Source organism: Magnolia sinica, chromosome 18 (assembly GCF_029962835.1).
Source record: "Magnolia sinica isolate HGM2019 chromosome 18, MsV1, whole genome shotgun sequence".
NCBI classification, from domain to species: domain Eukaryota; kingdom Viridiplantae; phylum Streptophyta; class Magnoliopsida; order Magnoliales; family Magnoliaceae; genus Magnolia; species Magnolia sinica.
In genome coordinates this window covers 41,812,813-41,839,286 of record NC_080590.1, presented here as the reverse complement: position 1 = coordinate 41,839,286, position 26,474 = coordinate 41,812,813, and the positions used below count along the sequence as shown (strand labels likewise).

Genomic DNA, 26,474 nt, shown 5'->3' with positions numbered 1-26,474 from the left:
ACATGATAGATTTCTCAAAAACATCATGGTGGGCCCCACCTAGATTTTCAATGAACTTTGCAAATTGTGTGCATCATTAGGGGTGGATTTGATTTCCTGTGAAAGCCCTTTGCAGGAAGTTCCTGCATAAGGATGTTGGGTGGGGCCACCACCATATTTTTGGGAAATATACTCTGTTCATCTGTTTGTCGAGCTCATTTTAGGAAAATCGATCAAAAACGAGGTGCATCCAAAACTAAAGTGGGCCACACAAGAGGGAAAATTGGGGAAAGAAATATCGCTTGATTAATGCGTTGAACTTAATAAAAAAAAATCTAGAACAAGTGGGATGGTGTAGACCTCAGGTACGCCCTATAACCGGAATACAAAAGCAATGGTTGAGAAAAACAGTTCCTATCTCACCTTCATACAGACAACACCAATCTTTTGATCAATGGAGTCCTTTACCATGTGACCCTAAACGTGTGACCTTCTAGGTGAACAGTAAAGATAGTAGATCATGGTATTGTTGGTAACTGGGGTGGGCCACAACATTCCTAGCTCCAATGGTGTTTTTTTTTTGGAAAAAGATGATTGTATTCATTCACAAAAAGAACCAGGTTACATTCGGGCATGCCCGGAAAAAAGACCCAGGCGAGCCCATCGTGATCACAAAAATCAGAAAAGCAAAAAGAGCAGAAGAGACGCTAATTACAAAGGTGAAGCCCTATCCTCACGACCTCTAGTCGCCCCCAGGCCCACCTTGTCTAAGAAGATCAGACCCCTAACATGTTGCGGCAACTCCACAGCAGATGAGAAGACATAAGCTCGTTGGGTATTGCTCCCAATCCTCGCCAAAGCGTCGGCCGGGAAATTGGCTTCCCTGATGATGTGAGCAATGCGCGTTTGCCCCAACGACCTGAAATTTTTTATCCTCATGAGCCAGTAGCTCCATTTCCAACTCAAGCTAGAGTTACCATTTAGAATGTCCACTATAAGCTAGGAGTCAGATTCAATCTCTACCTTATAAAATCCCCGTTGAAGGCAAAGGGAAAGGCCGTCGAAAATGGCGCGAATCTCCGCACACATGTTTGTACCGTGCCCATATGCAGCGGGGAAGGCAAAAATCAGCTCACCTTTTTCATCTTTGCAAATTCCTCCACCGCCTGAGAGGCCTGGGTTGCCCCGACAAGACCCATCGACATTAATCTTGACCCAATCGTAGTGAGGTTTGATCCAGCGCACGACATTCGACTGAGAATGCAACTTAGAAGAAGAGACCGACCCCGAGTTCTTCTGGGCCGACATGACTCCACTTCGATATGAAGCATACCTCAACCACCAATCAACCTTAGCAACCAGGGCGGGAATGGACGCCATTCCGCTGGCAAACCTTGCAGCATTATGAGCTTTCCACACCACCCAGCAGATTAAGAACGGGGTGAGTCTCTACGCCTTAGAATTCCTAGCTGAAGCAGGGCTTGCGTTCTTCCACTGCACAATCCAAATGGAGAAAGACTGAGTAGGCATGATTTGGATGTGGAACAAGTCGTCCACGTGACGCCAGAGGGCCTGTGCCTTAGAATTCCTAGCTGAAACAGGGCATGCGTTCTTGCACTGTGCAAAAAAAAGACCAACAGAAATCCGATTCCCATGGTGCCAAAAAGTCCACTTATCAGCTAGTCAGCTCGTATCAACTAAATCTTCTTGACAAAACTCAAAACAGGCAGTGTAGGCCATCAGTGGGAATCCAATTTCCACTAGTGCAATTTATAAAATCCAGCTCATTTCTCTCATTTAGGAGAGGATTCTAAGAGTTGGGAAGGGCTTTAAAGAGGAGAGAAGGCAGTTTCATGGTGATAAGAGAGGCACTTTGAGGCTTTTCTAGGTGGTCTCTAACGGAGAAGAGAGATCCCTTCACTAGGTCGGAAGGCTGAAAGTTTGAAATGGGAAGAGATAAAAAGAGAGAAATAAGTTCGCTAAAGTTTACAAATAGGGTTGAGATTGGGGATACTCGATCGTCTCTTTGCTCGAATAGTGTCTGGTCTCTCCCTTTCCTTCTCACATCTTGTTCAAGCTTGCATTTTCTGTTCTACATTCTTTTATTTGCATTCTATTATTGCTTTACTTTTCTTTTTCTTTTGCTTTGGTTGGTTAGGCTATTTTCATGCCCCAAAAATGGAGCCCTGGTCTCTAATTCCACTTTTGAGACACGACTCATTTCATTTGCAACAAGAACTAAAAGCTTTTGGGATAATTAGTCCAATTCATTGTTAACTAGATTGTTTATTAAGTTCAACCCATTAATCATGGGCTACAATGTAAACATTACATTAATTTGATAAAAAGACAACAATATTTGATCAGTGACATTTAATATGGATGATCAAGACCATTCATACAAAAGACAACAATATAAACCATTTGATCAGTGACCTTTAATACGGATGATCAAGATCATTTATACAAAAGTCCAATCAGCAATCGGTACTATGCCAAAACACTAGAATAATGGCCCAAAAATGTCATTAATTGAAATTAGCAACAATTTTCAACCATCTCATAGGCTGTTGTATTTCACCATGTGGCTAAACTTAATTGGCGGTTGAGAAATGTCGCTTGGTATCAATGGTTAAGATGTGTCTACAAATGTCGTTATAGCCAATGTTTTTATAAAACCAGTCCCATTTAGCGACGGCTTCTTCATTAGGAAATTAGTGGCAGTCAGAAGTCGTTTTTAATGTTCAATAATTACGAGTCATCACTAATTTTCTTGCAGGTAAAAGAAAACTAGTTGTAAGCTTACATTAGTTACCACCGGGGTGCACCTGATAATACATTTAGTTCTCTATGTGTGTTATGACTACACTAGATACTAAACTAGAAAGAATTAAACCTTGCAAAAAAGAAAACAATAATGAAAGATACAGCTTAATCGATAACAAATGTAAAGAGAATAAGCTGTATTTGGATGACTTTCCTATTCCAGGTAAATTTACACTTCCAAGCTCCCCATAAAGCTTATTGAAAACATGACTTACCTATTCCTGCATGAAGACCAAACTTCCTGAAAGAGTGTAAGCTACATTTGGATGCACTGTCAAATTGAATTGTAAACATACAGTTTGATCAATAACAATCTAGAAAAATGTGATTTTACGGTTTATTTGCAAGAAGAACTACAACAAAATGAGCTTATCAAAATACCTCTATTTAAAAACTCTTGCTTGATTAGAAAAGAAATGCCAAACAATCCCCAAGTAGATCAACATTTAGTAAAGATAAAAAAGAAGTAAGAAACAAACTATTTTCCAGGAAATTTTTTAATAGGACTTCAAAGGAGCCTACTACACTATGGATGGCTCACATCAAAGGCAGGTACCACATCACCGGTGAGAACTGCATGGTTACAGTCAAGCCTCATGATGGATGGTGGACATCAAAGGTGAGCCTCACATGATGGACGGTCCACATCCAAGGTGGGCCCAACATGATAGGTGGCTCACATCGATGGTGGCCCATAAGATGGACGACCAACATTGAAGGTGAGGCCCACACAAGGGACAATCTACATCAAAGATAGGGCACACATGATGGACAGTAGACTGATGCGGCTTCCGTGGATCCCCATATCCACCGATGTCGGTGGATCCTTCAATGTGGGGTCCACTATGATATATATGCCTTACATGCAAGCATGTCCATCCATTTTGACAGCTCATTTGAGGGCATTATTCTAAAAATGAAGCAAATCAAAATCTTTAGCAGACCACGCTACAAGAACATAATGTTCATTGACCGCTAAAAACTTTTTGTAGGCCAAAAAGTTTTGTATTAAGATGGTATTTTTGTGGTCCCTTCAACTAAGTCTTCGTGACCTTATTAACAAATTAGATGAAAAATAAACATTTTATTGGCCCTTATAACTTTTAACGGTAGGTATTCAATCACAACTATTTCTTGCGGTGTGGTTCGCTTGAGATTTGGATAATTTACTTTTGGAATCATGCCCTAAAGTTAGCTTTCAAAATGGATGGATTGCACGTGGATGTAAGGCACATACATCATAATGGCCCTGACATTCAGGGATCCATTGAAGTTGCACCTGCGGTGGACATCAAAGGTGGTCCTGACATGATGGATGGTTTGTATCAAAGGTGGGTCTACAGGTAGTGAACACTCCATATCAAGGTGGGCCTAGCATGAAGGATGACACACATCGATGGTTGGATCTACATGATGAATAACATTCATGGATGGTGGGGCCCACATGATGAATGGTCCACATTAAAGATGGGCCCCACCTGATGGACAATCCACATCCAATCTTTCATATAATGGATAGCCCACATTCAAGGTGGGCTTGCATGATAGATGATCCACATTAAAGGTGGGCGTCACCTAATGCATGATCCACATCCAAGGTCTCACTTGATGGATGTCACGAATACAAGGCGGACCTTGGTACAGTGGATGGTCCACATTGAAGGTGGGCCCTACATTGTTAAATGATTCACATTAAAGTTAGGCCCCACACCGTGCTTCATTTTTGGAGTACTGCCCTGACATGATATGAAAAAACGGATGGACGGTGTGGATACAGAATACATGAATCAAGGTGGTCCCAAGAAGGGTAACAGTAACCCTGTTTCTAATTACAAGTTCGTATTTGTCACGAACGTAGCACGGTGTAAGAGGAGACGTCATTACATCTCTTAAGTATGAGACGTTATCACATCCCTCGTCTGCAGAATTCAGCCGCGGCGGAGAACGCCGTCTTTTATTCTAAATCACTTTCCTGAAAGGATTTCACGAGTCAAGTCACTTTTCACAAGTCTCAGAACCGTGCTAGCCTGTATGTGCATCAGTGTTTGCCCATTTCAAACGGACCACCGCGGAAACACGCCCCGTCCATCAACATTTCAATATATGTGATGATGGAGGGACCCATCTAGCTTCCTTCTCGAAGGAAATCGGAGTCCACACACATCCAATTTTCCATAATATTTTAGAGTATCGAACAAAAAAAAGAGGAAGGAAAATCCAGTGCTCAAATGTGGACCACAGCACAGGAAGCAGCGGTGCTAAGGACGCCCACCATTGAAACCTTCTCAGAGTCCACCGATGTCCTTGATTTTCCATCCAACCTGTTGATATGGGCATATACACATGGATGAAGTGAAAAAAACAAATATCATTTTGATTCAAAGCTTCTATTATTCATAAAATCTTTTCAACTGTAGAAATTTAATCCCCATCGTGTGGTCCATTTGAACCTTTGGATCTTCATCATTTTTTAGGATTAAAAATCTAAAATGATATGAAAAATAGATAAATGGTATGGATAAAATTAATACAACACAGTAGCCCCCCAGTGGCCTTTCCCTGTCCCGAGTTCCAAGCAGGCGGGGTAGTACTTGATCCACGCGCAAGAGCGTTGAAGTAGAATTGGAAGCGGATTGGCCGGTGTTACGTGTCCTGCGAAGACGAGCGTTGACGCTCCTCAAGCTCTCGTAAAGAGCGGTTCAAAGGAAATCAAAGTTACATGTCCCAAAACAATGTATTTATTATATCTACCCCATATATCTATTTTTCATATTTATTTTAAAGTATAAGCCCAAAAATGAATCGTATTCAAAACTCAACTGAACCACGTTACAAATAACAGCAGTGATAATGATTTTCACCTCTAAAACATTCGTACAGTCCACTATAATATTTATTTTCCATCCAATATTTTCATAAGGTCACCTCACAAAGACTTGTATGAAGAGTTAAAACAAATATCATATTAATCTAAAACTTCTGTAATCCCCATAAGAATTTCAATGATAGACGTTGAATCCCCTGTTGCCTTTTGCGTTGTGGTCTGCATGATCTTTAGGGTCGGTTTGGGCGGTGGGATTAGAAGAGATTAGGTGGGATGGGATTTAAAAAACATAATTATTACCCATGGCAGGATTGTCCCCAGTTGTGATGAGATAAAATTAATGCCATGCATGGTTGATGATACGGTGGTACATTAAACAGATATATCCATCATCATTTGAAATGGCTGAGAATAACATACATGTTTATATCTAAACCGTTCATTTGTTTTGTAACCTCATTTTATGGCATGGGCTTAAAAATGAGGTAGATCCAAAACTTATGTAGCTCCAAAGAAGTTTTCAACGGTAAGTATTCAATCCTTGTTGCTTTCTATGGTGGGGTCCACTTGAGCTTTAGATTTACCTAATTTTTTAGCCCATGCTCTAAAATAATCTTGATAAATGGGTGGATGGTGATATAGCCCACACATCATGGTGGGACCTACACAACTTCCTAAACATTGAGTGAAATTGGCACGGACCCAACAGCCAGTATATGGCCCGCAACCTTTTTAAGCCCACTTGCTTTTTACCTTCCAAAACTAATCCCCAGCTGTACGCCCCATTTCTCATGTCGAAAATGCCCCTGCTTTCCTTCCTGAAGCGGATCGCCTGGTGCTCGAAGACGAGCGCTTACGCTCCTCGAACTCCGAGTTGTACCAACGGTTCAAAAGATATCAAAGTTACGTGGACCCACAGTTATGTATTTATTATATCCACAACGTTCATCCATATTTCGAGATCATTTCGGAGTATTATCAAAAAAAAAAATCATACCCAAAGATCAACTGAACCACACCGCAACGAGTAGCGGGAAAATTGATTTTCACCGTTAAAAATTTTGTAGGGCCCACCATAACATTTATTTTCCATCCAATCTATTGATAAGGTCACAAAGACCTGGATGAAGAGGAAAAACAAATTTCATAATGATCCAAAACTTCTATAACCCATGAAAGGATTTCATTGGTAGACGTACAATCCTCCACTGCCTTTACGGTGTGGTCCACTTGATAGCTAGATCTGACTTAATTTTTGTCTCAACCCTTATTACAAATTCGCCAAATAGATGGAAGGTTTGGATATAACACATACATGGGACCCATAAACAGTGATAGATCACAATTACAACAGGGGAAAAAAAAAAAAAAAAAAAACTAGCGTGACCCGGTCGACTCCGACTCGCTGTCCCATTGACCTGGTCGACTAGGTCCAAACCCGTCGTCCCCAACTCGCTGTTCCACCTTTGTATTTTTTATTTTTTTTTATGAGGAGAAGTTTTTCTCCCCTACATTTTTCTCTAATAGGCATTTATATAAATATGTATATATAAGCATATAAAAAGAAATTTCTCTCTTTTTATATATTTTGTTCTTTATTCATTTAATAAACATATCTCTTTACTTAATCCTACTATATAGGATTTGGGGAGATGCTACTTTAGCTAACCAACCTACTTATTTTCCAAGATTCCATCAGGTTGATGGTTGAAAATTCATTTCATTCACTTCGTGGTCAATTTCAATTAATTTGTGACCAATTTCATTCATTTCATTTTACATTCAATTCCATGCATTTCACGGTCAATTCCCTTCACTTTCACAGTCAATTCGCTTCACTTCACACGATCAATTCCATTCATTTCATGGTCAATTTGCTTTACTTCACGGTCAATTTCATACATTTCACAGTCAATTCCCTTCACTTCACAATCAATTCGCTTCACTTCACGGTCATTTCCATGCATTTCACGGTCATTCCCGTCGATTCCGTGTTGATTCACAGTCATTTCCATGCATTTCACGGCCAATTCCCTTCACTTCACAGTCATTTCCATGCATTTTACAGTCAATTCGCTTCACTTCACGATCATTTCCATGCATTTCACGGTCATTCCCGTCGATTCTGTGTTGATTCACGGTCATTTCCATGCATTTCACGGTCAATTCCCTTCACTTCATGGTCATTTTCATGCATTTCACGGTCAATTCGCTTCACTTCACGGTCATTTCCATGCATTTCATGGTCATTCCCGGCGATTCCGTGTTGATTCACGGTCATTTCCATGCATTTCACGGTCAATTCCCTTCACTTCACGGTCAATTCGCTTCACTTCACGGTCATTTCCATGCATTTCACGGTCATTCCCGACGATTTCGTGTTGATTCACAGTCATTTCCACGCATTTCACGGTCAATTCCCTTCACTCCATGGTCATTTTCATGCATTTCACGGTCAATTCGCTTCACTTCACGGTCATTTCCATGCATTTCACGGTCATTTCCACGCATTTCACAGTCAAATCCCTTCACTTCATGGTCATTTCCACGCATTTCATGGTCAATTCACTTTACTTCACGGTCATTTCCACGCATTTCACGGTCAATTCCCTTCACTTCACGGTCATTTCCACGCATTTCACGGTCAATTCGCTTCACTTCACGGTCATTTCCATGCATTTCACGGTCAATTCCCTTCACTTCACGATCAATTTACTTCACTTCACGATCATTTCCATGCATTTCATGGTCATTCCCGGCGATTCCGTGTTAATTCTCGGTCATTTCCACGCATTTCACGGTCAATTTCCTTCACTTCACGGTCATTTCCACGCATTTCACGGTCATTCCCTTCACTTCACGGTCATTTCCACGCATTTCACGGTCATTCTCGGCGATTCTGTATTGATTCACTGTCATTTCCACGCATTTCACAGTCAATTCGCTTCACTTCACGATCATTTCCACGCATTTCATGGTCAATTCGCTTCACTTCACGGTCATTTCCATGCATTTTACGATCATTCCCGGCGATTCCGTGTTGATTCACGGTCATTTCCACGCATTTCACGGTCAATTCCCTTCACTTCACGGTCATTTCCACGCATTTCACGGTCAATGCGCTCCACTTCACAATCATTTCCATGCATTTCACGGTCATTCCCGGCGATTCCGTGTTGATTCATGGTCATTTACATGCATTTCACTGTCAATTCAATTCACTTCACGATCAATTCCCTTTCACTTCACGGTCAATTTGCTTCACTTCACGGTCATTTCTATGCATTTCACGGTCATTCACGATGATTCCATGTTGATTCACTGTCATTTCCACACATTTCACGGTCAATTCCCTTCACTTCACGGTCATTTCCACACATTTCATGGTCAATTCGCTTCACTTCACAGTCATTTCCATGCATTTCACGGTCATTCCTGGCGATTCCGTGTTGATTTACAGTCATTTCCAAGCATTTCACGGTTAATTCCCTTCACTTCACGGTCATTTCCATGCATTTCACGGTCAATTCGCTTCACTTCACGGTCATTTCCATGCATTTCATGGTCAATTCCCTTCACTTCACGGTCAATTTACTTCACTTCAGGGTCATTTCCATGCATTTCATGGTCATTCCCCGCGATTCCGTGTTGATTCACGGTCATTCCCAAGCATTTCACGGTCAATTCGCTTCACTTCACGGTCATTTCCATGCATTTCACGATCATTTCCGACGATTCCATGTTGATTCACGGTCATTTCCACACATTTCACGGTCAATTCCCTTCACTTCACGGTAATTTCCATGCATTTCACGGTCAATCGCTTCACTTCACGGTCATTTCCATGCATTTCACGGTCATTCCCGACGATTCTGTGTTAATTCACGGCCATTTCCAAGCATTTCATGGTCAATTCCCTTCACTTCACGGTCAATTCCCTTCACTTCACGGTCAATTTCATGCATTTCACGGTCATTCCCGACGATTCCGTGTTGATTCACGGTCATTTCCACGCATTTCACGGTCAATTCGCTTCACTTCACGGTCATTTCCACGCATTTCATGGTTAATTCCCTTCACTTCACAGTCATTTCCACGCATCACCAGGAATGACCGTGAAATGCATGGAAATGACCGTGAAGCGAAGGGAATTGACCATGAAATGCATGGAAATGACCGCGAATCAACACGGAATCGTCGGGAATGACCGTGAAATGCATGGAAATGACCGTGAAGTGAAGCAAATTGACCGTGAAATGCGTGAAAATGACCGTGAAGTGAAGGGAATTGACCGTGAAATGCGTGGAAATGACCGTAAATCAACACGGAATCACCGGGAATGACCGTGAAATCCATGGAAATGACAATGAAGTGAAGCGAATTGCCCGTGAAGTGAAGGGAATTGATCGTGAAATACATGGAAATGACCGTGAATCAACACGGAATCACCGGGAACGACCGTGAAATGCATGGAAATGACCGTGAAGTGAAGTGAATTGACAGTGAAATGCGTGGAAATGACCGTGAAGTAAAGGGAATTGACGGTGAAATGCGTGGAAATGACCGTGAATCAACACGGAATCGCCGGGAATGACCGTGAAATGCATGGAAATGACCGTGAAGTGAATGGAAATGACCGTGAAATGCGTGGAAATGACCGTGAATCAACACGGAATCGCCGAGAATGACCGTGAAATGCATGGAAATGACCGTGAAGTGAAGCGAATTGACCTTGAAATGCGTGGAAATGACCGTGAAGTGAACGGAATTGACCGTGAAATGCATGGAAATGGTCGTGAATCAACACAGAATCGCCGAGAATGACCGTAAAATGCATGGAAATGACCGTGAAGTGAAGCGAATTAACCGTGAGGTGAAGGGAATTGACTGTGAAATGCATGGAATTGACCGTGAAGTGAAGCGAATTGACTGTGAAATGAATGGAATTGATCATGAAGTGAAGCGAATTGACCGTGAAAGTGAAGGGAATTGACCGTGAAATGCATGGAATTGCTCGTGAAATGAAATGAATGAAATTGATCACAAACTGATTGGAATTGGCCACGAAGTGAATGAAATAAATTTTCGACCATCGACCTGATGGAATCTTGGAAAATAAGTAGGTTGGTTAGCTAAAGTAGCATCTCCTACCCCCAAATCCTATATGGTACGTCAAGTAACTCATTCTGGTTTATGAGATATGTTTATTAAATGAATAAAGAATGAAATGAATAAAAAGATAGAAAATTTTTTTTATATGCTTATATATACATATTTATATAAATATGTATTAGAGAAAAATGTAGGAGAGAAAAAGTTCTCCTTGAAAAAATAAAAATGTACAAAGGTGGAACAGCGAGTTGGGGTCGACCGAGTCAGTGGGACAGTGACTCGGGGTCGACCGGGTCCAAACCCGGTCGACCCCAACTCGCTATCCACCCTTTTGCAATCGGCAAGTTATGGGTACGGCAATAGCTAGGGCTATAATCTGTAGCCAAAGGTAACCCTGAAAAAATAAAGACATTTTCGACTTGGGAAATAGGGCTGTACGGCTAGGGCTTATTCTTGGGAGATAAAAAGCAAGTGGGCTTTAAAAGGTTGATGGGCCATATATGAGTCGTACAATTGAAAATTACTCTCCATTTAATGTAAGTCCCAGCTTTTCCATTCTTCCCAAACATGGAACATTTCATGTTTGGGAAGAATGGAAAAGCTGGGACTTACATTAAATGGAATTGCATTGGGTCTTGTGCCAATTTCACTCAATATTAGCAAGTTGTGTAGGTCCCACCATGATGTGTGGGCTATATTCACACCGTCCACCCATTTATCGAGATTATTTTAGAGCATGGGCAAAAAATCAATTAAATCTAAAGCTCGAGTGGACCCCACTATAGAAAGCAACGAGGATTGAATACTTATCGTTGAAAACTTCTTTGGGGCCACATAAGTTATGGATCTACCTCATGGCCTATGCCATAAAATGAGGTTACAAAACAAATGAGCAGTTTAGATATAACACATGTGTGTTATTCTCAATAATTTCAAATGATGGTGGGTATATCCAATCAATGTACCACCATATTATCAACAAAGCATGGCATTAATCTTATCCCATGGCAACGGGGGACAATCCCTACAATGGGTAATAATTATGTTTTTTGAATCCCATCACACCTAATCCCTTCTAATCCCACCGCCCAAACAAGCCCTTAGATTTGTATTATTTTTCGGTTCAAGCATTACTATAAGCTCGCCAAATGGATAGATGGCTTAGATATAACACATAGCTTATGATGTGACCCACTTGCTGACATCAACATGCTACCTAAATCACTAATACGATGGTACACCAGCTAATAAGGTTACAGTAGAATCCGAATCCTCTACATTGCTACCATCAGAATTTATTTGTTGCAATATGATTAGACCACATTGTAAGTTGTTACGGACTAAGCTGCATCTATTGAAGCAATGCTGACTATTTCTAAGGAACCGAATTCCTGAGGCAAAATAGAGATTCTAAGGGGGGCGTTTGGTGCATGGCAGTAAATGAGATTAGGTGGGATGGAATTGCATTTCGTCCCGTGCCAATTCCACTCCATGTTTGGGGAAGAATGAAAAGCTAGATTAGATGGAATTGCATCAGGTCACGTGATAATTCTACTCAATGTTAACAAGTTGCGTAGGTCCCACCTTGATGTATGGGCTATATCCATAGTGTCCTATTTTTTGAAATCATTTTAGAACATGGGCCAAAAAATCAGGTAATCTAAAGCTCAAGTGAACCCCACCATAGAAAGTAGTGGGGATTGAATACCTACCATTGAAAACTTCTTTGGGGCCACATAAGTTTTGTATCTGCCTCATTTGTAGGCCCATGCCATAAAATAAGGTTATAAAACAAATGAACGGCTTAGATATAACACATATATGTTATTCTCAATAGTTTCAAATGATGGTCCGTATATCCATTCAATGTACCACCGTATTACAAACAAAGCATGGAATTAAGCTTATCCCACAGTAAGGGGACAATCCTTGCCATGTGTAATAATAATGTTTTTTCAATCGTATCCCACCTAATCCTGCCCAATGTCATGTGCAAAAAACCTCCTAGCTGGGCAAAAGTAGGGTGAGTGAATTGGGATCTATGTCTAAGGCATACACCTATTGCCAAAACGCGTTGGGGATTTGCAAACGCGTCATAACACGTTATGATCCCTAAGACGATAGGCTCTGTCAAAAAACCGGCTTCACATATAAAATCTCATGACATGCACTCCAAGCAAGGTCCATGTCAACGTACATTTTTTAAGGCAAAATCTCAACAATATAAAAAGAGGGTCGCTGTCAAGGAACACCCTCTCCTGCAAAAATCTCATCGAAACGCAGTTCACTTTTGCAAAGGAGATTGTTTTTTTAAAGAACCGTGCTAGCCTGTATCTGCAACAGTGTTTGCCCATTTCATACGGACCAGCGCGGAAACACGCCCCGTCCATCATTTCAATATATGTGATGATGGAGGGCCCCATCTAGCTTCCTTCGGGAAGGAATCCCCCCACTTATATATATATATATATATATATATATATATATATATATATATATATATAACGCTCAGTCTGCCAAAAACGTTCGCAAGACTCATATCCAAAAGTGGGATAAGAATCTAAGGGCCTGTTTAGTTTTACATTATACATGTAAATCATGGTAAATAAGTAATTATTACTTTTTTGCCTTGTTTGAAAATAAGAGAGTAACTCCGCCTCAAAATCGAAACAAAAGTGTTGACTTAAATATGTGGACCCCACCGTAATGTATATGATATATCCACACCGTCTATCTATTTTATTAGAACATTTTAGAACATGAACCAAAAAATAAGGCAGATCCAACACTCAAATGGCCCAAACAAAAGGAAACGGTGGCCTTAATTCGTCCACCATTGATAGTTATTTTCTTCACTGGGCCCACATTAAGGTTTTTTCTTCATCTAACCCGTTCTTAGGGTCACATAGGCATGGATAAGGGGAAAACACAAATATCAGCTTGATCCAAAACTGCTATACGCTCCATTAAGTTTTTAATGGTAAGCATTCAATTCTCGTTGTTTCCTGTGGTGTGGTCCACTTGACCTTTGGATTTGCCTCATTTTTTTGCTCATGTCATAATTTCGACTGGCATAACAAATGAACAGTGTAGATAAGTAACATACATCACGATGAGCCCCACATTGATGTTGTAAATTTATGGATTTAAGTGTTGAAAATCAAACAGGCCGTAAAATACTTTGCATGATTGACAATATCTGCATAACCGGACGCTCTGATCCTCTCTACAAAAGTTCAAGCAACAAAATATTAAAAAAGACTACTCTTGCGAAACCGTACTTTGCATGATTGACAATATTCGCATAACTGGACGCTCTGATCATTTCTATAAAGCCTACTATACATTTCATCTTTTTCTTCCACGGCTCATTAGCAAATTTGCGTCTTGCAGACATTGCAGCCGCTCATCATGGGAGAGATGGTAAAGCAGTTCCCCTCGGCGACCAAAGAACCTCCACCCAAACCCTATTCGGGGGCCTTCTCCGTGATGTCCATATTAGCTATCTGTTTTCTAACTGTGAATACAACCATCTCAGCCGTTTGATCATTGGATAATCCTTGGACACTTGCATTCGTCGTCTCTGTGTATGTCCTACTCATGCTTTTAGTTTTGTTCCTCCATCTCTATGATAGAGCACCTGAAAACTCAGACAAGAGAGAGAAATTGAAGATTCCTATCTGGACCGTCGCTTCCGCACTCAATATTGTTTTGTTTTCGTTTTCGCATATCATGTTGCAACTATAATGAATGTTGAGATGAAATGTATCGCATGGGGAATGGCCGCCTTCAGCTCCGTTTCTGGGTTTTACTTTTTTTTTTTTTTTTCTTGTCTTCCCCGAGAACTCCAACAATTTTTATGGCGCGTGCAAATCTTGCGATGGGCAGTCTGTCCTTGATGACAAAGTCTAGAATGACTTTCCCTCGTGGTGGTGATTATTTTTTTCGAAATAATATTATTTCTTCGTTGTTGTTATTTTTGTTTGTTATGGAATTACTTTCGTAGGCTTTATGATATGGTTGTGGTTGCAGCCGATGATGTGAAAGTCACGGGTTGCTGGGATGGACAGGTCCAACGACGCATCATGGAATTTTCCAACGCATGGCCTCGTTCGATTATCCTTCGTTTTATTTTGATTAATTCACATAGCTTTGTTTTTATAACTATAGGCTTAATATTTGTATCATTAAATAGGATATTCATGTCAGGAGAGAGAGAGATTTGTTGCTGTTGTCGTCGTCGGCGTTGTTGTTGTTCCTGTGGTTCTTGTTTTTGTTGTTGTTAGTAATGATATTAATCTTGATACACATGTAAATAGTACCTCAGTTGTTGTTCTGTATATCACACGTTTAAGATGCGGGTGAGGATTAGGTGTATACCCCTGCCTATTCAGAGGTCGGGACAGATGGAGGCTTCGAGGGGCAACCGTGACATATTTATTTGATCCAAACCGTCCATCTGTTTTTCCATATCATTTTAGAGTTTTAGACGAAAAATAAGGCAAATCCAAAGATCAACTGGACGACGACACTGGAGGAAGAAAAATAAAAGCATGAGTAGGACATACACCGAGATGACGAATGCAAATGTCCAAGGATCATCCAATGATTGAACGGCTGAGATGGCTGTATTCACAGTTAGAAAACAGATAGCTAATATGGACATGACGGAGAAGGCGCCTGAATAGGATTTAGGTGGGAGTTCCTTGGGCGTGGGGGAGGCTGTTTAACCGTTTCTGACATGATGAGATGAGCGGCTGAAATGTACGCAGGAGGCGAACTTGCAAATGAAAGGAGCGGTGGAATATCAGTACCCATTTTAGATTTTTATAGGCTGCTTTCGTAAGACTGGTTGTGTTATTAATACTTTTATTGCTTCAAACTTTTGTAGAGATGATCAGAGCGTCCAGTTATGCAGAGATTGTTAATTCATGCAAAGTATTTTATATTCCCACTGCATTTTTGCAAAGTGGAGATGAAGCAATTCTGCTTCTTTTGGAAGAGGACAAGGGCGGAGCTCTTCATGGTCCCATCCATGTCCGAGTTACTGTCCAGGTCTCCTAAAGAAACCTCCAAAGCAAGATTCCAGATCAAGCGCGCCCTGCTCAAAGACTTGCGAGGATGGTCATCTCCGATTTCGCTTATATTCTACTCAGAATGGAAGCTCGATCTCAGTCAACCTTCACGGGCAAGTCAGTAACCTACTCGAATCTTTCCTCAGCTTGTCTTTGATTTTTTTGGAGAATTCAAATCTTATTTCAAGTAATTCCTTGAAAACTAAGGGGTCTGCTGGTTGGTTTCGAAGCTTAGGATTTATATACATTAATCATTCCAGATTATTTAATGCAAACTACCCAAAGTTTATTTCTTGATCAAACTTTGGTTTACAAGTGAAAAACCAACATAGCTTCTTCTTTTTCTACTTTCTATTGTAATTTTTAAAAAAAATACATATGGTATTGAGTGGATGGTTTGGAGTTAGAAGGGCCAACCGTATTTCCTGTAACAGTGCTGTTTGCAGCTCCAAAAAAGTACTACAAGAAAGGGGGGCTTTAGCCTCAATTCAAAACCGTGGCCAGGGTTAAAAACTGAGGCTAAAGCCTTTCGCCTTAGTTATCCAAACCAAGGTCGGAACCGCCGTGGCTAAAGGCTTTAGCCTCACAGTTTTACTTTTATAGCCTCGGTTATTCAAGTGAGGCTAAAAGAACCTTTTTAGCATCAGTTTTCTCAAAATGAGGCTAAATCAAAATTTTAACCTCAGTTGCCTTTAACCGAAGCTAAATCTATTTTTAACCTCGGTTCTTAACAACCGAGGCTAAAGCCTTTAGCCACAAGGGTTGTGGCCTCAGTTTGGATAACTGAAGCAAAACCGAGGCTAAATTTTTTATTTAGTTCAGTTATAAACTGTGGTTAAAAATGTTTATTTTTTTAAATATTTGTTTAAAAACAATCATAAAAACACAATACCAATAGAGCAGTATTTAAGGTTTTCAAAATACTACAGGGACAAATAACACTAAGAATAAAAATACAATACCAACAAAATAGTTAACCGTCTATTTACAAATCACACTTAGCATCAAGTTCTGCTTCCTGTTGGTTTCTACGCAAGTTTGAGAGCTGCCTTGTACTACAGATCTTGAGAGCAGATCAGATAACTGCCCTATAGACATTTTCTGATTTCCCCACATCAGTCTTTGCTAACATTTCCCTCTAGATACGAACAAACGTTCCTCATCATCGCACCCATCTGCTTCAGTCTATTTTCTTGTTGCACGCTCAATGTCCTGTTCAACTGCAACCTAAATCAAAAAAGGAAATAATTGCAAAAAAGAGTCTTCGTCTCAAAATTGCATTTCAAAAACCCTGCAAAATGGGGATTTAGAATACACTCAAATCCCAAAACACCATTGGCAGGAAGATATGGTGAATTCCGAGACTTTATTCATAGAAATGAATGAAAAGAAAAGAAAAATATGGAGCACATCATAAACTTATGGGATCTTGGGTGGTTTGATCCTCACTGTAATAGTAGGTAGACAGAATAGTGATCCTCTCAGTCAGCTGAAAATGAAAGAACCATCAGTTCGGACAAAAAACTCAAATCAGTTATTTAACTGTTGAAATTATTAACTTGTTAAACATACATGAAGCAATGAAATAACCAAGTACAGAAACAAAATTCCAAACCCAAGATAAACTACATATAATAATTTCGAATCTACAAGCATATAAACAGGCGCTGCTGAGATCCACAACAAAGTCCGACAGACCATCCAAACACTGATTTTTTGTCAAATCGACATGAAGGCCTGAGAATTATTTAAACATGGATTCCAGTTTTGATTTCTTATTAGGATAGTAAGTGAAAATCTCATATTTTTCTCAAAATACTCACTCATTTTTTTATGCCAAGAATCCAAATTCAATACATGCATAAAAGCTCACCTTTGAATAATGGACACTCCACAACTTTGGATCTTTGCAAGTTCTAGACTTCAACTGTTTTGAATCTTCAGCTAATTTTACACATATTATGATGTCAGATCTTTCTTTGCTTTCAAGCTTAAGATCAATACATGGAGAATTGCTACAGCGGCAATAGTACGGAAAATAATAAATGGAAAAGGAAAGGCGCGATGTCCATGTGAGTAAGGCCGTAGCTCAGGATGCTACCGAAGGCACAGGCTGCGTAGAAAGCCGATCAATACATCTCGATCTTGCCGAGCTCGCTACGCGCTGGAACGATGAAGCCCTTGGAAACTCCATTTGAGGGAGATGGAGATGGAGACGGCGTGAAGCTAGGGTTTCTGTGGAGGAATTTCTGCAAATCTATGGCTTGGGATGAAGGAGATGAGTAGAGATAGGAAGGGAGGAGGGATTGGCAAGAGCTTACAGCGAAAGCCATTGAGAGAGAGAGAGAGAGACATGAGGGTTTGGGGCTTTGGGGCGCAGACAGGGGGAGAAGAGATGAGGGTTTGGGTGGAGTTGGAAACAGACGCGGATTGAATAACACCTCTGTATTAATCACGGACATAAAAAAAGTTGTATGCTAACTCAACATTAAAGTTTCTCTTTTCAAAAAATCCGAACCGTGGAAAGACGGTGGACCATAGATGATGATCACCTGAGGAGAAAATACGAGCAACCTAATCATCAGGTGGGCCAATTTCATTTGTAGATTCAGATCGTCCACTCTACGTTGATTTCAACGTATTAGCCCACCTGGATAAATGAACCGTCCTAATTTTAATTTTAGGTGATATCTAAGATGGTACCCACTATTTATACGGTCCGGATTTTATATGGGATAGCTGAATCGGCCCAAAATGAAAACGTTGTATGCTAAGTTACATACGACGTAGTTGTATGTAATAATTCGAAAACGCGTTGCTCTGGAAGTTTGGAACATACCGACACCGTGCGGAAGGATTTGTATGGTCGTCAAGTGTTACAACGTTAAATTTTCCTGATGCACCAGTCTAAGAAAGTGAGCACTAAATTTCGGTGATCCAGACCGTTGATCTGATAGATCTAAACTTGGATAAAGGGTTTGGAAGCATATCCCATCTGAGGTGTCCCATAAAATCAACTTTCTAGATTCGCAAACGATAGCCACACTTATGGGGATTGGGTGCATCAGGATATTAGGACTCAATTCAATGCATGTCTGTGGTTTGGACCGGAATTCTCCGCAAAACCCGTTCTATGCAGGCGTAAAATGCAGAAGCTCTGTGTGGTCCACCATGTTGAGTATGTAAAATCTACTCCGTCCATCGTGTTCCTTCCCCGACTCTGGATAGAAAAAAGAAAATTTCACCGATATTGTAACTCAGATGTTTGAGTAGCCAATCTGTTCCCATCTCCACCGTCCTTTATATGAGCCACCTCATTTAGGCCCAAATGGACAAATCTGGATGTGATACGAGCCACATCAAAGAGAACTATGCAATTGAGGTTATAAAGTAGACTTTTAGACTTGGTCCCGTGTAACTAAGGAAAAATATTAGACTTTTAGCCTCGGTTCTTATGCAACTGAGGTAAAAAAGTAGAGTTTTGGCCTCGGCTCCTGTACAACTGAGGTTAAGTGGTAGACTTTTGGCCTTCGTTCCTGAGGCTAAAAGGTAGATTTTTGGCCTTGGTTCCTATGCAATTGAGGCTAAGAAGTAGACTTTCGCTTTGTTCCTATGCAACTAAGGCTAAAAAGTAGACTTTTAGTCTCAGTTTCATAATAACTGAGGCGAAAAATGAACTTCTAGCCTCAGTTCCTTAGCAACTAAGGCTAAAAGACATATTTAGCCTCCATTCTTTCAACTGAGGCTAAAAAATTGTGGATAAAAGCCTATTTTCTTGTGGTGAGAAATATGTTGTCTCCATTGCTGATGAACTGAAGGGCTACAGTCGTTGCAGTTGAATCTGGTTGGGTGATCTGTTCATTCATCAAGAGCTCAGGAAAAACAAACAAACAAAAAATGGATATTATTTTGAGAAAATGATAAGAGCCCTCAATGTAGGACTTCCAATCCCAACTCTAAACAAACTCAAGTAAGAAAAGACCCATCAATGAAATGATATCAAAAATAAATAAATTCCAAACTCAAACCACCACAATCGAGCAAAAGAAGCATATCGAGATGGTTCAAATCTTGACGAGGATTGTTCATGGGACAAACAAGTAATTTGTAATCATCAATCAAATGCAAATGTATCGAGAGACAGGTAAAGGAATTCCAAAATTTCAAAATTCTAACCATGATGTCCAAACAACTCTATTTCCTAATACTAAATCTGAAAATTGTAAAATTACAAAACATCAATTAAATTGTAATTTTGTTGTGTCCGAACAGCCCTTTTCCCAATCCTAAATTCGAAATTTGTAAAACTACATAACCACAATTAAACTGCAATTTTGCTACTGTCCCAACAAACCCTGAAAGTCCTTTCAAACTGGTAACATTAATAACAGCAATCTTAATGTTCCACATTGATAGTGTACTACCCAATCAAAAAAGAGATAGTTCCAGATTTGGTGCAGTTTATAGGCAAGTTTATCTCTGTTTCCTCGCCAACAAATAGACAATTAGGAAAAGAGAAATTTGGTCGCAGCTACCCAAACTAAGAATTTAAAAAAGTTAATGACGTCCAATATGCTTCTTGTTTGGCATCTGCATCTTTCAGGAAGCATTGCATCTGCTTAAATTCTTCCTCGAGCCATTCAACTTGGTGGCGAATCCCATGCAAGAAAATGGCTTCTTGAATGAGTGGGTCAGCAAGTTTAGGACTATTTCAGCCTTCTTCACCCTTTTCATCCTTCAAATATATCAATGCAAATTTTAATCAAGGCCACCAGGAAGCCAACCGAATTTTGGTACTGAAACACCTAAGATAATCAAGGAGAAGAAACAACAAATCAAAAGTGGCAGATCACTCACCAGTCAGAGCACAAAAAGTTGGAGCAAAAAAACAGCTCCTACAAAGTTCTAATACTGATTCAACAGCACGAAGTGTAAAATCCCAGAAGAAAAGTCAACCTTCAATCCATCTCTATATTCTCAAATTTCCTACAGATATCAGCCAATGATACCAAAAGATCTCAGACTTATTCTTAGTAATTTTATAACACAACTGACCTTCTAGCTTCTAAATAATCCCTGCAATGTCATAAAATAGCAGGTTTTGGAAACTACCCCAAAAATGGCCCCACTAATTGAAATTAATGACCCCCTAAATCTTTCATGAAAAGTATGTTAAACAACTAAAAGTTTCATAAACAATCCCCAATTTAGAAGAGCTTAGAAAGTCCCTAACTAATGAAATCTTCAAGTCTTGTAGGATTTTTAAAGTGCCTAAAATACCTCTCCAGAATTCAAACTAGGAAACCTTAAATTTCCATTTGATCTTTGCTTCTAGTTGTCCTCCAATCAAGAATTGATCCCTGCATCAAGCACATTCTTTTTTAGCCCACTACAAGAATTGCTGAATTCAAAATCCTCCCATACAAGGAACTTCCACTGTTACAAATATATCACAAATTTCAAGTTTAAACCAATAGGATTCAACTTCAAATTGAGGTAGAAACATCATAATATAATTGAGACGCAGTAAAAATAAAATAAAAAATTCTAAACAATCAAGTCAACCACCAAACTAGAATAAAAACAGCTCTACTAAGTTTCAATCGCAAGTCAATACTAGAACCTGTAAATTACCAACAACAGCCAACCTCAAGCATCAGCCTTCATAACCGAGAGTTTCACACAATTTCAATGCATTTGATCAACATGATTTTTAAGTGGGCCATGATGCCCAATTAGATGAGAAAATCTTCAGTTTCAAAATCAATGGAAGTTACTGGATGGCTGGAGATGTGCATCTCGGATTAATTAGAAGAACAAAAAAATAAATAAATAATTATCCCCCCTCGTGAACATTTGAGAAAGGAACTCTTTTTTCCTGGAAGAGAAAAGGGAACACCAAGGAAAAAATACAAAATGATCACTACTTAACCCAGCATTGTAACCTTTAAATTAGAGTCGCAAGCGAGAGTTAGGACTTATTTGCTCCTATTTTCTGCCATATATGGCAACCATGCAGTAATTGAGAGGGAAGAACCAAGTAAGAGGAAGAAAAGGAGATAACCTGGGGAAGGGTTTTTTTTTTTTTTTTTTTTTCCCTTCCAAAAATTCCCTTTCTTTAAAAAAAATAAAAATAAAAAATAAAAAAAGCCAAATATATCCATCCTAACAAAAACTGCAGTGACTGAATAATGTTTTTGGTGGATAGTTGCTAAGAATTCTAAGGTCCCAAAGAGCCAAGGTATTAACAAGGTAAGGCATTCACCACTCAAATTTGCAAAAATAAATTTAAAGCTTTGTTATAGCCTCATGGAACTCATGGTAGAAAGTAAGCCTAACTTTAAAAAGGTAACATATAATGCCGGCTTGAACTAGGGGCCCGTTTTTGCTCCTGATAGCATTCTGTACATGTAGGGTCCACTTTTAACCAATCCAGATTGTTCGTTTGGTGGGCCATAGTGTATGCCTGATTGTTCATTTGGTGCGCCATAGTGTATGGACATGGTGATCCTTATATACGCTGGCGATAGATGTTGGCCGCCAGGAAAAATGCACCAGGAATGTTACCCTTTCTTATAGTGTGTGGATGTATAAAGCCGGTCCGGTACAAGTCCTCATTAATAAGCTCACCTCCTGATAAACAGCTATTCATCTTAGTGTAAAACATTTCAAAAGATGCAATATTGAATTAATCAAATAGCCAGTTCCTGAAATGAGTTACGGGTATTTAGACTGATTTTTCTAGAATTACCTTGCCAGATTGAACTGCCAGGAAAAGGTCTCAGAAAACCTGAACATCTCGAAGGCAATCCACTTCCAGACATCCAAATGATCTACACGACCAGAAGCTATCAACAGTAAAGTTAGGTTATCAGTTTTCTGACAAGTGGATCCAGTTTCTGGCAATCCAGGCCGCTGGTCTGCTGCATTTGACCATGGATGTACAAATCCCCAAAAAATCACCTCAATAAGAAAAAATTAACCTTTCAATTGTTGGCAATAATATGGAAGTATACGCTACTATTGATAAAATCAGCAAGCATTTTCAGAACAGTGGGATGCAGTGCAAAAGCATCAAATTTCACAACACTTCAACAAAACTCACCACCCATGAAGACTTTTCTATATAAAAATAAATAAAATAAAAACAAAAAAAAAAATTCTATTCTTCATTTCTTGTCGCCAACAGTCAACAGATCACGCACTATTTAGAAAATAGTATCTATTTCCTCCTACAGATGAACTGGCATATGCTTGGAGAATAAAACAGAGAACCAACATAAACCATCCATTCCATTTCATTCACAGCATTTGGGGCATGGGAAAAAAGTAAATTGAAAAAGTGAAATTTGAATAAATATCAATTAAAAAGGAAAATCACTTGTTCAAAGGGCTGCATGGACATAAGTAAAATGGACACAAGTTCTTAGATCAATGGCTAGGATCATATAACAAGCAAAAAACATATGAACATACACCGTCCTGGTCACAAAACCACAGGCCCACTTAGATTTTTGTGTTGTAGAACTGGGAAAAAGGGAAAACACAAAATATCAACTTGATCCAAAACTTCTGTGGCCCACAAGAATTTTTATAATGGATGGCATTCAGTCAAAGTTGTTTCCTGTGGTGTGTTCCACTTGAGCTTTGGATCAGCTTCATATTTTCGCCCTGTGTCTTCATAGGGCCTGCACATTTCTCCTTGTAGAGCTCCATGACCTTCTCTTCCGCACAAAAAGAAGCAACTGTTCTTATACTCCCAACTGCATCACTAGCAACTTGACTTGCTTCCTCATACATAATCTACAACCATTTTCAGATTTGAACATGAAAATGGCATGTTGAGGTATTTTAAGCACTGAATGTATCTATGATGTACTACAGATACAGCATAAAAGGGAGTGTGGACTCACTATCGAATTGAATTGCAATAATTTGTTTCAGGTGCATTTGGTTGCACCAATTATCATGAAACTTGACAATTAATCAGTCTAATTGGTGAAAATTTCATGATTTACATAAAAGTTGGTGCAACCAGAATAGATCGACCCCCGTTCTTTTTCGGTGCACTCGCTTTGCATCTCCGACTCACAAGAAAGGACGTAGTGGGAAGGAAGCAGCCCTAGCCCCTGACTAGCCAATCATTCCGCTGGCATCTCGCATTGTACCCTCAAAGCAAGTGCTAATGGAGAATGTGTGGATTCAAACTGCTGTTGTGCAGCAGTAGTGTGTTCATCATCCATCCTCATTTCAGATTATTCAACAATCACAAGAAAACATTCCAAACTCATGTATTAAAACGCGTCCATATTTCCAGAACAGATTATTCAACAATCTGCAGATTAAGTCATGAATTATTAAATGGTGCTGCCCCAGCCAAACTCCCCATCCTTAAGACACCTATCTTTTAATAGACGTGCCACCCCAACCAAACTCCCCACCTGACAATGCATTCCGCCTAGATCAGCCTGCGGAGGTTGGCCTTGGTACTAATGACTGGCATTGTAATATGATGCCGACAAAGTCACATGCAGCAATACCATTGACGATGCATCGGATGCAAACTTCCCTTCAAAGAATAAATGGTAAAAAATGGTATTATAATAAAATTGAACACCCTATCACCAATAATCTATACAAAAACACTCCCCATCCTTAAAATGGTGAAACCTATTCCTATCCCTCACAACAATCTCCCTATTGAAAACCTTTGAAATCATCTTTGTAGCATCATGGCAATCCCTGCACACCCTAAGGTTCTTCACAATCCTTATGGCCACACCTTCATCCAAACTAACCAACCCAAATGCAATGGCTACCTTCTCACTATGCCTATACAAAGCATCCTCCTTCTCCTCTTCTTCTATATCAAACAGGACTTGCTCTGTATTGGCCACATACCCAGCCAACCTCAACTTCCTATACATCTCTCCCAACATCATCTCAATCTCTCCATATCTTAGGTGTGTTTTATTCCCCACCAAGAACTCATGAATCTCACCGCCAACCTCTATAACACTACACTCAGGCTCTTTCCTCACTCCATTCACCTTCATCAGCTTCCTCACATTGCTGACTCCATCCCAATTCCTAGTATCAGCATACGAATTTGAAAGAAGTACATACGCTCTGTCATTTCCGCGCTCTAACTCAACAATCTTACTCAATGCAAATTCACCCAATTCAAGATTCCTATGAATTCTACAAGCATTGAGCAAATCCCCCCATGCACCCACATGAGGCTTGACAGGCATGTTGTTGATGAAGTCGACCGCTTCAGTTAACCGTCCAGCTCGACCGTACAAGTCAACCATGCACCCGTAGTGCTCAAGCCTGGGTTCGAATCTGTACACGCGGCTCATCGAGTCAAAGTGTTCACAGCCCTTGTCAACGCGTCCAGCCACACTGCAGCCATGAAGAATATAGATGAAAGTGATTTCATTCGGCAAAATTCCTTCTTCTTGCATTAGAGAGAATATCTCGAGACATCTCTCGCCAGCACCATTCATGGCTAATCCACTCATGACACTGCTCCACGTATAGACATTCCTCTCTCTCATCCCCCAAAAGACTTCCTTAGCTCTGGTCATGTGGCCACACTTTTGAGTACATGTCTATGAGTGCAGTACCCAGAGTCACTGTCATTTGGAGTCTATTTCTCTCTATGTAGATGTGAGCCCACCTGCCCTGATCCAAAGCCCCCAAGTGTGCGCACACCGAAAGGACCGAAACTAACGTTGCCTCGTTGACCGTCACGCCCTCCAATTGCATCAAATTGAACAAATGCAGGGCCTCCCTCGACTTCCCGAGGTGAGCATACCCCATGATCATTGCGTTCCACGCTATGGGGTCTCTGTGCGGCATTTCATCAAACAACTCCCTTGTGAATTCAATATCCCCAGATCCTGCACAGGCACCCACCATCGCTATCTGGGTCACCAAATCCAGATGGGCGATCTCCAAAAAGAGCAGTCGGGCGGGGCCGAAGGAACCCAATTCAGCATCCATGTGAATCAATCCGCTCTGGACATGCGCATCGGCCCCGAAGCCACGACGCATAATAGCACCATGTACCGCGGGGCCAGCACCACGTGAGGAGTTTGTGGCGCACATGCGGACTGTAAGTGCCATGGTTTGTATCCTCCTTTGGTTGTCAAATTTTGTGGTGCCAAAAACACAATCTATATCTTGTATAGCATGTTGTATTATATGTTCAAGACACTGCATCACTTTGCTTCAAGTCAAGAACGAAATACTACTCCATGCAAGTATAAGCTACATCAAAAGAAGCGATCTTGTTCAAGACTCAAGTGCAACTCAAGATGAAGTTTAATTTTAAGCTGTAGAAGATCTCAAGTTTAATGCTACATCAAGCACAGAGATATCAAGCTTCACAATCCTCAAAGGTCAACTATCATCTGAAGAACTAAAGTCTCGATGTTCATACCTCACTTCCAAGGTTTGATTAACCTTAGGGTAGGTCATTCTGGATACATAATTCAAATTGAATCTATCTACATGTAATTGGTCTATTCTAAGATTAGTCCTGGACCTTGTTCGACAAGTCCTAGCACTGGTTCGACCAGTCCAAGAAATTTCAGGATCAGTCCTAAGTTGTTGCAATTTTTCAAAAATTTTTTGGTTGTGCTATGACTAGT

At 40.2% G+C, this 26,474-nt stretch overlaps 1 protein-coding gene and 2 long non-coding RNA genes across 3 annotated transcripts; 1 reads left to right on the top strand and 2 right to left on the bottom strand.

Moving 5' to 3' along the window:
• Positions 1–14,557: 14,557 nt before the first annotated feature.
• LOC131232743 (uncharacterized) lies at positions 14,558–14,954 on the top strand. Its single transcript, XR_009164927.1, has 2 exons — positions 14,558–14,673; positions 14,774–14,954. It is a non-coding gene; the product is annotated as an uncharacterized LOC131232743 (long non-coding RNA).
• A 5,040-nt stretch (positions 14,955–19,994) lies between these two features.
• On the bottom strand, positions 19,995–21,901 carry LOC131233224 (uncharacterized). The gene is made up of 2 exons (XR_009165133.1): positions 21,097–21,901; positions 19,995–20,621 (listed from the first exon to the last, which is right to left on the bottom strand). It is a non-coding gene; the product is annotated as an uncharacterized LOC131233224 (long non-coding RNA).
• Positions 21,902–24,386: 2,485 nt separating this feature from the next.
• On the bottom strand, positions 24,387–25,947 carry LOC131232373 (putative pentatricopeptide repeat-containing protein At5g40405). The gene is given in 2 exon segments (XM_058228601.1): positions 24,387–25,418; positions 25,420–25,947. Coding segments are annotated over 2 exon segments (1,509 nt in total). The 3' UTR covers positions 24,387–24,437.
• Between the last annotated feature and the right edge of the window lie 527 nt (positions 25,948–26,474).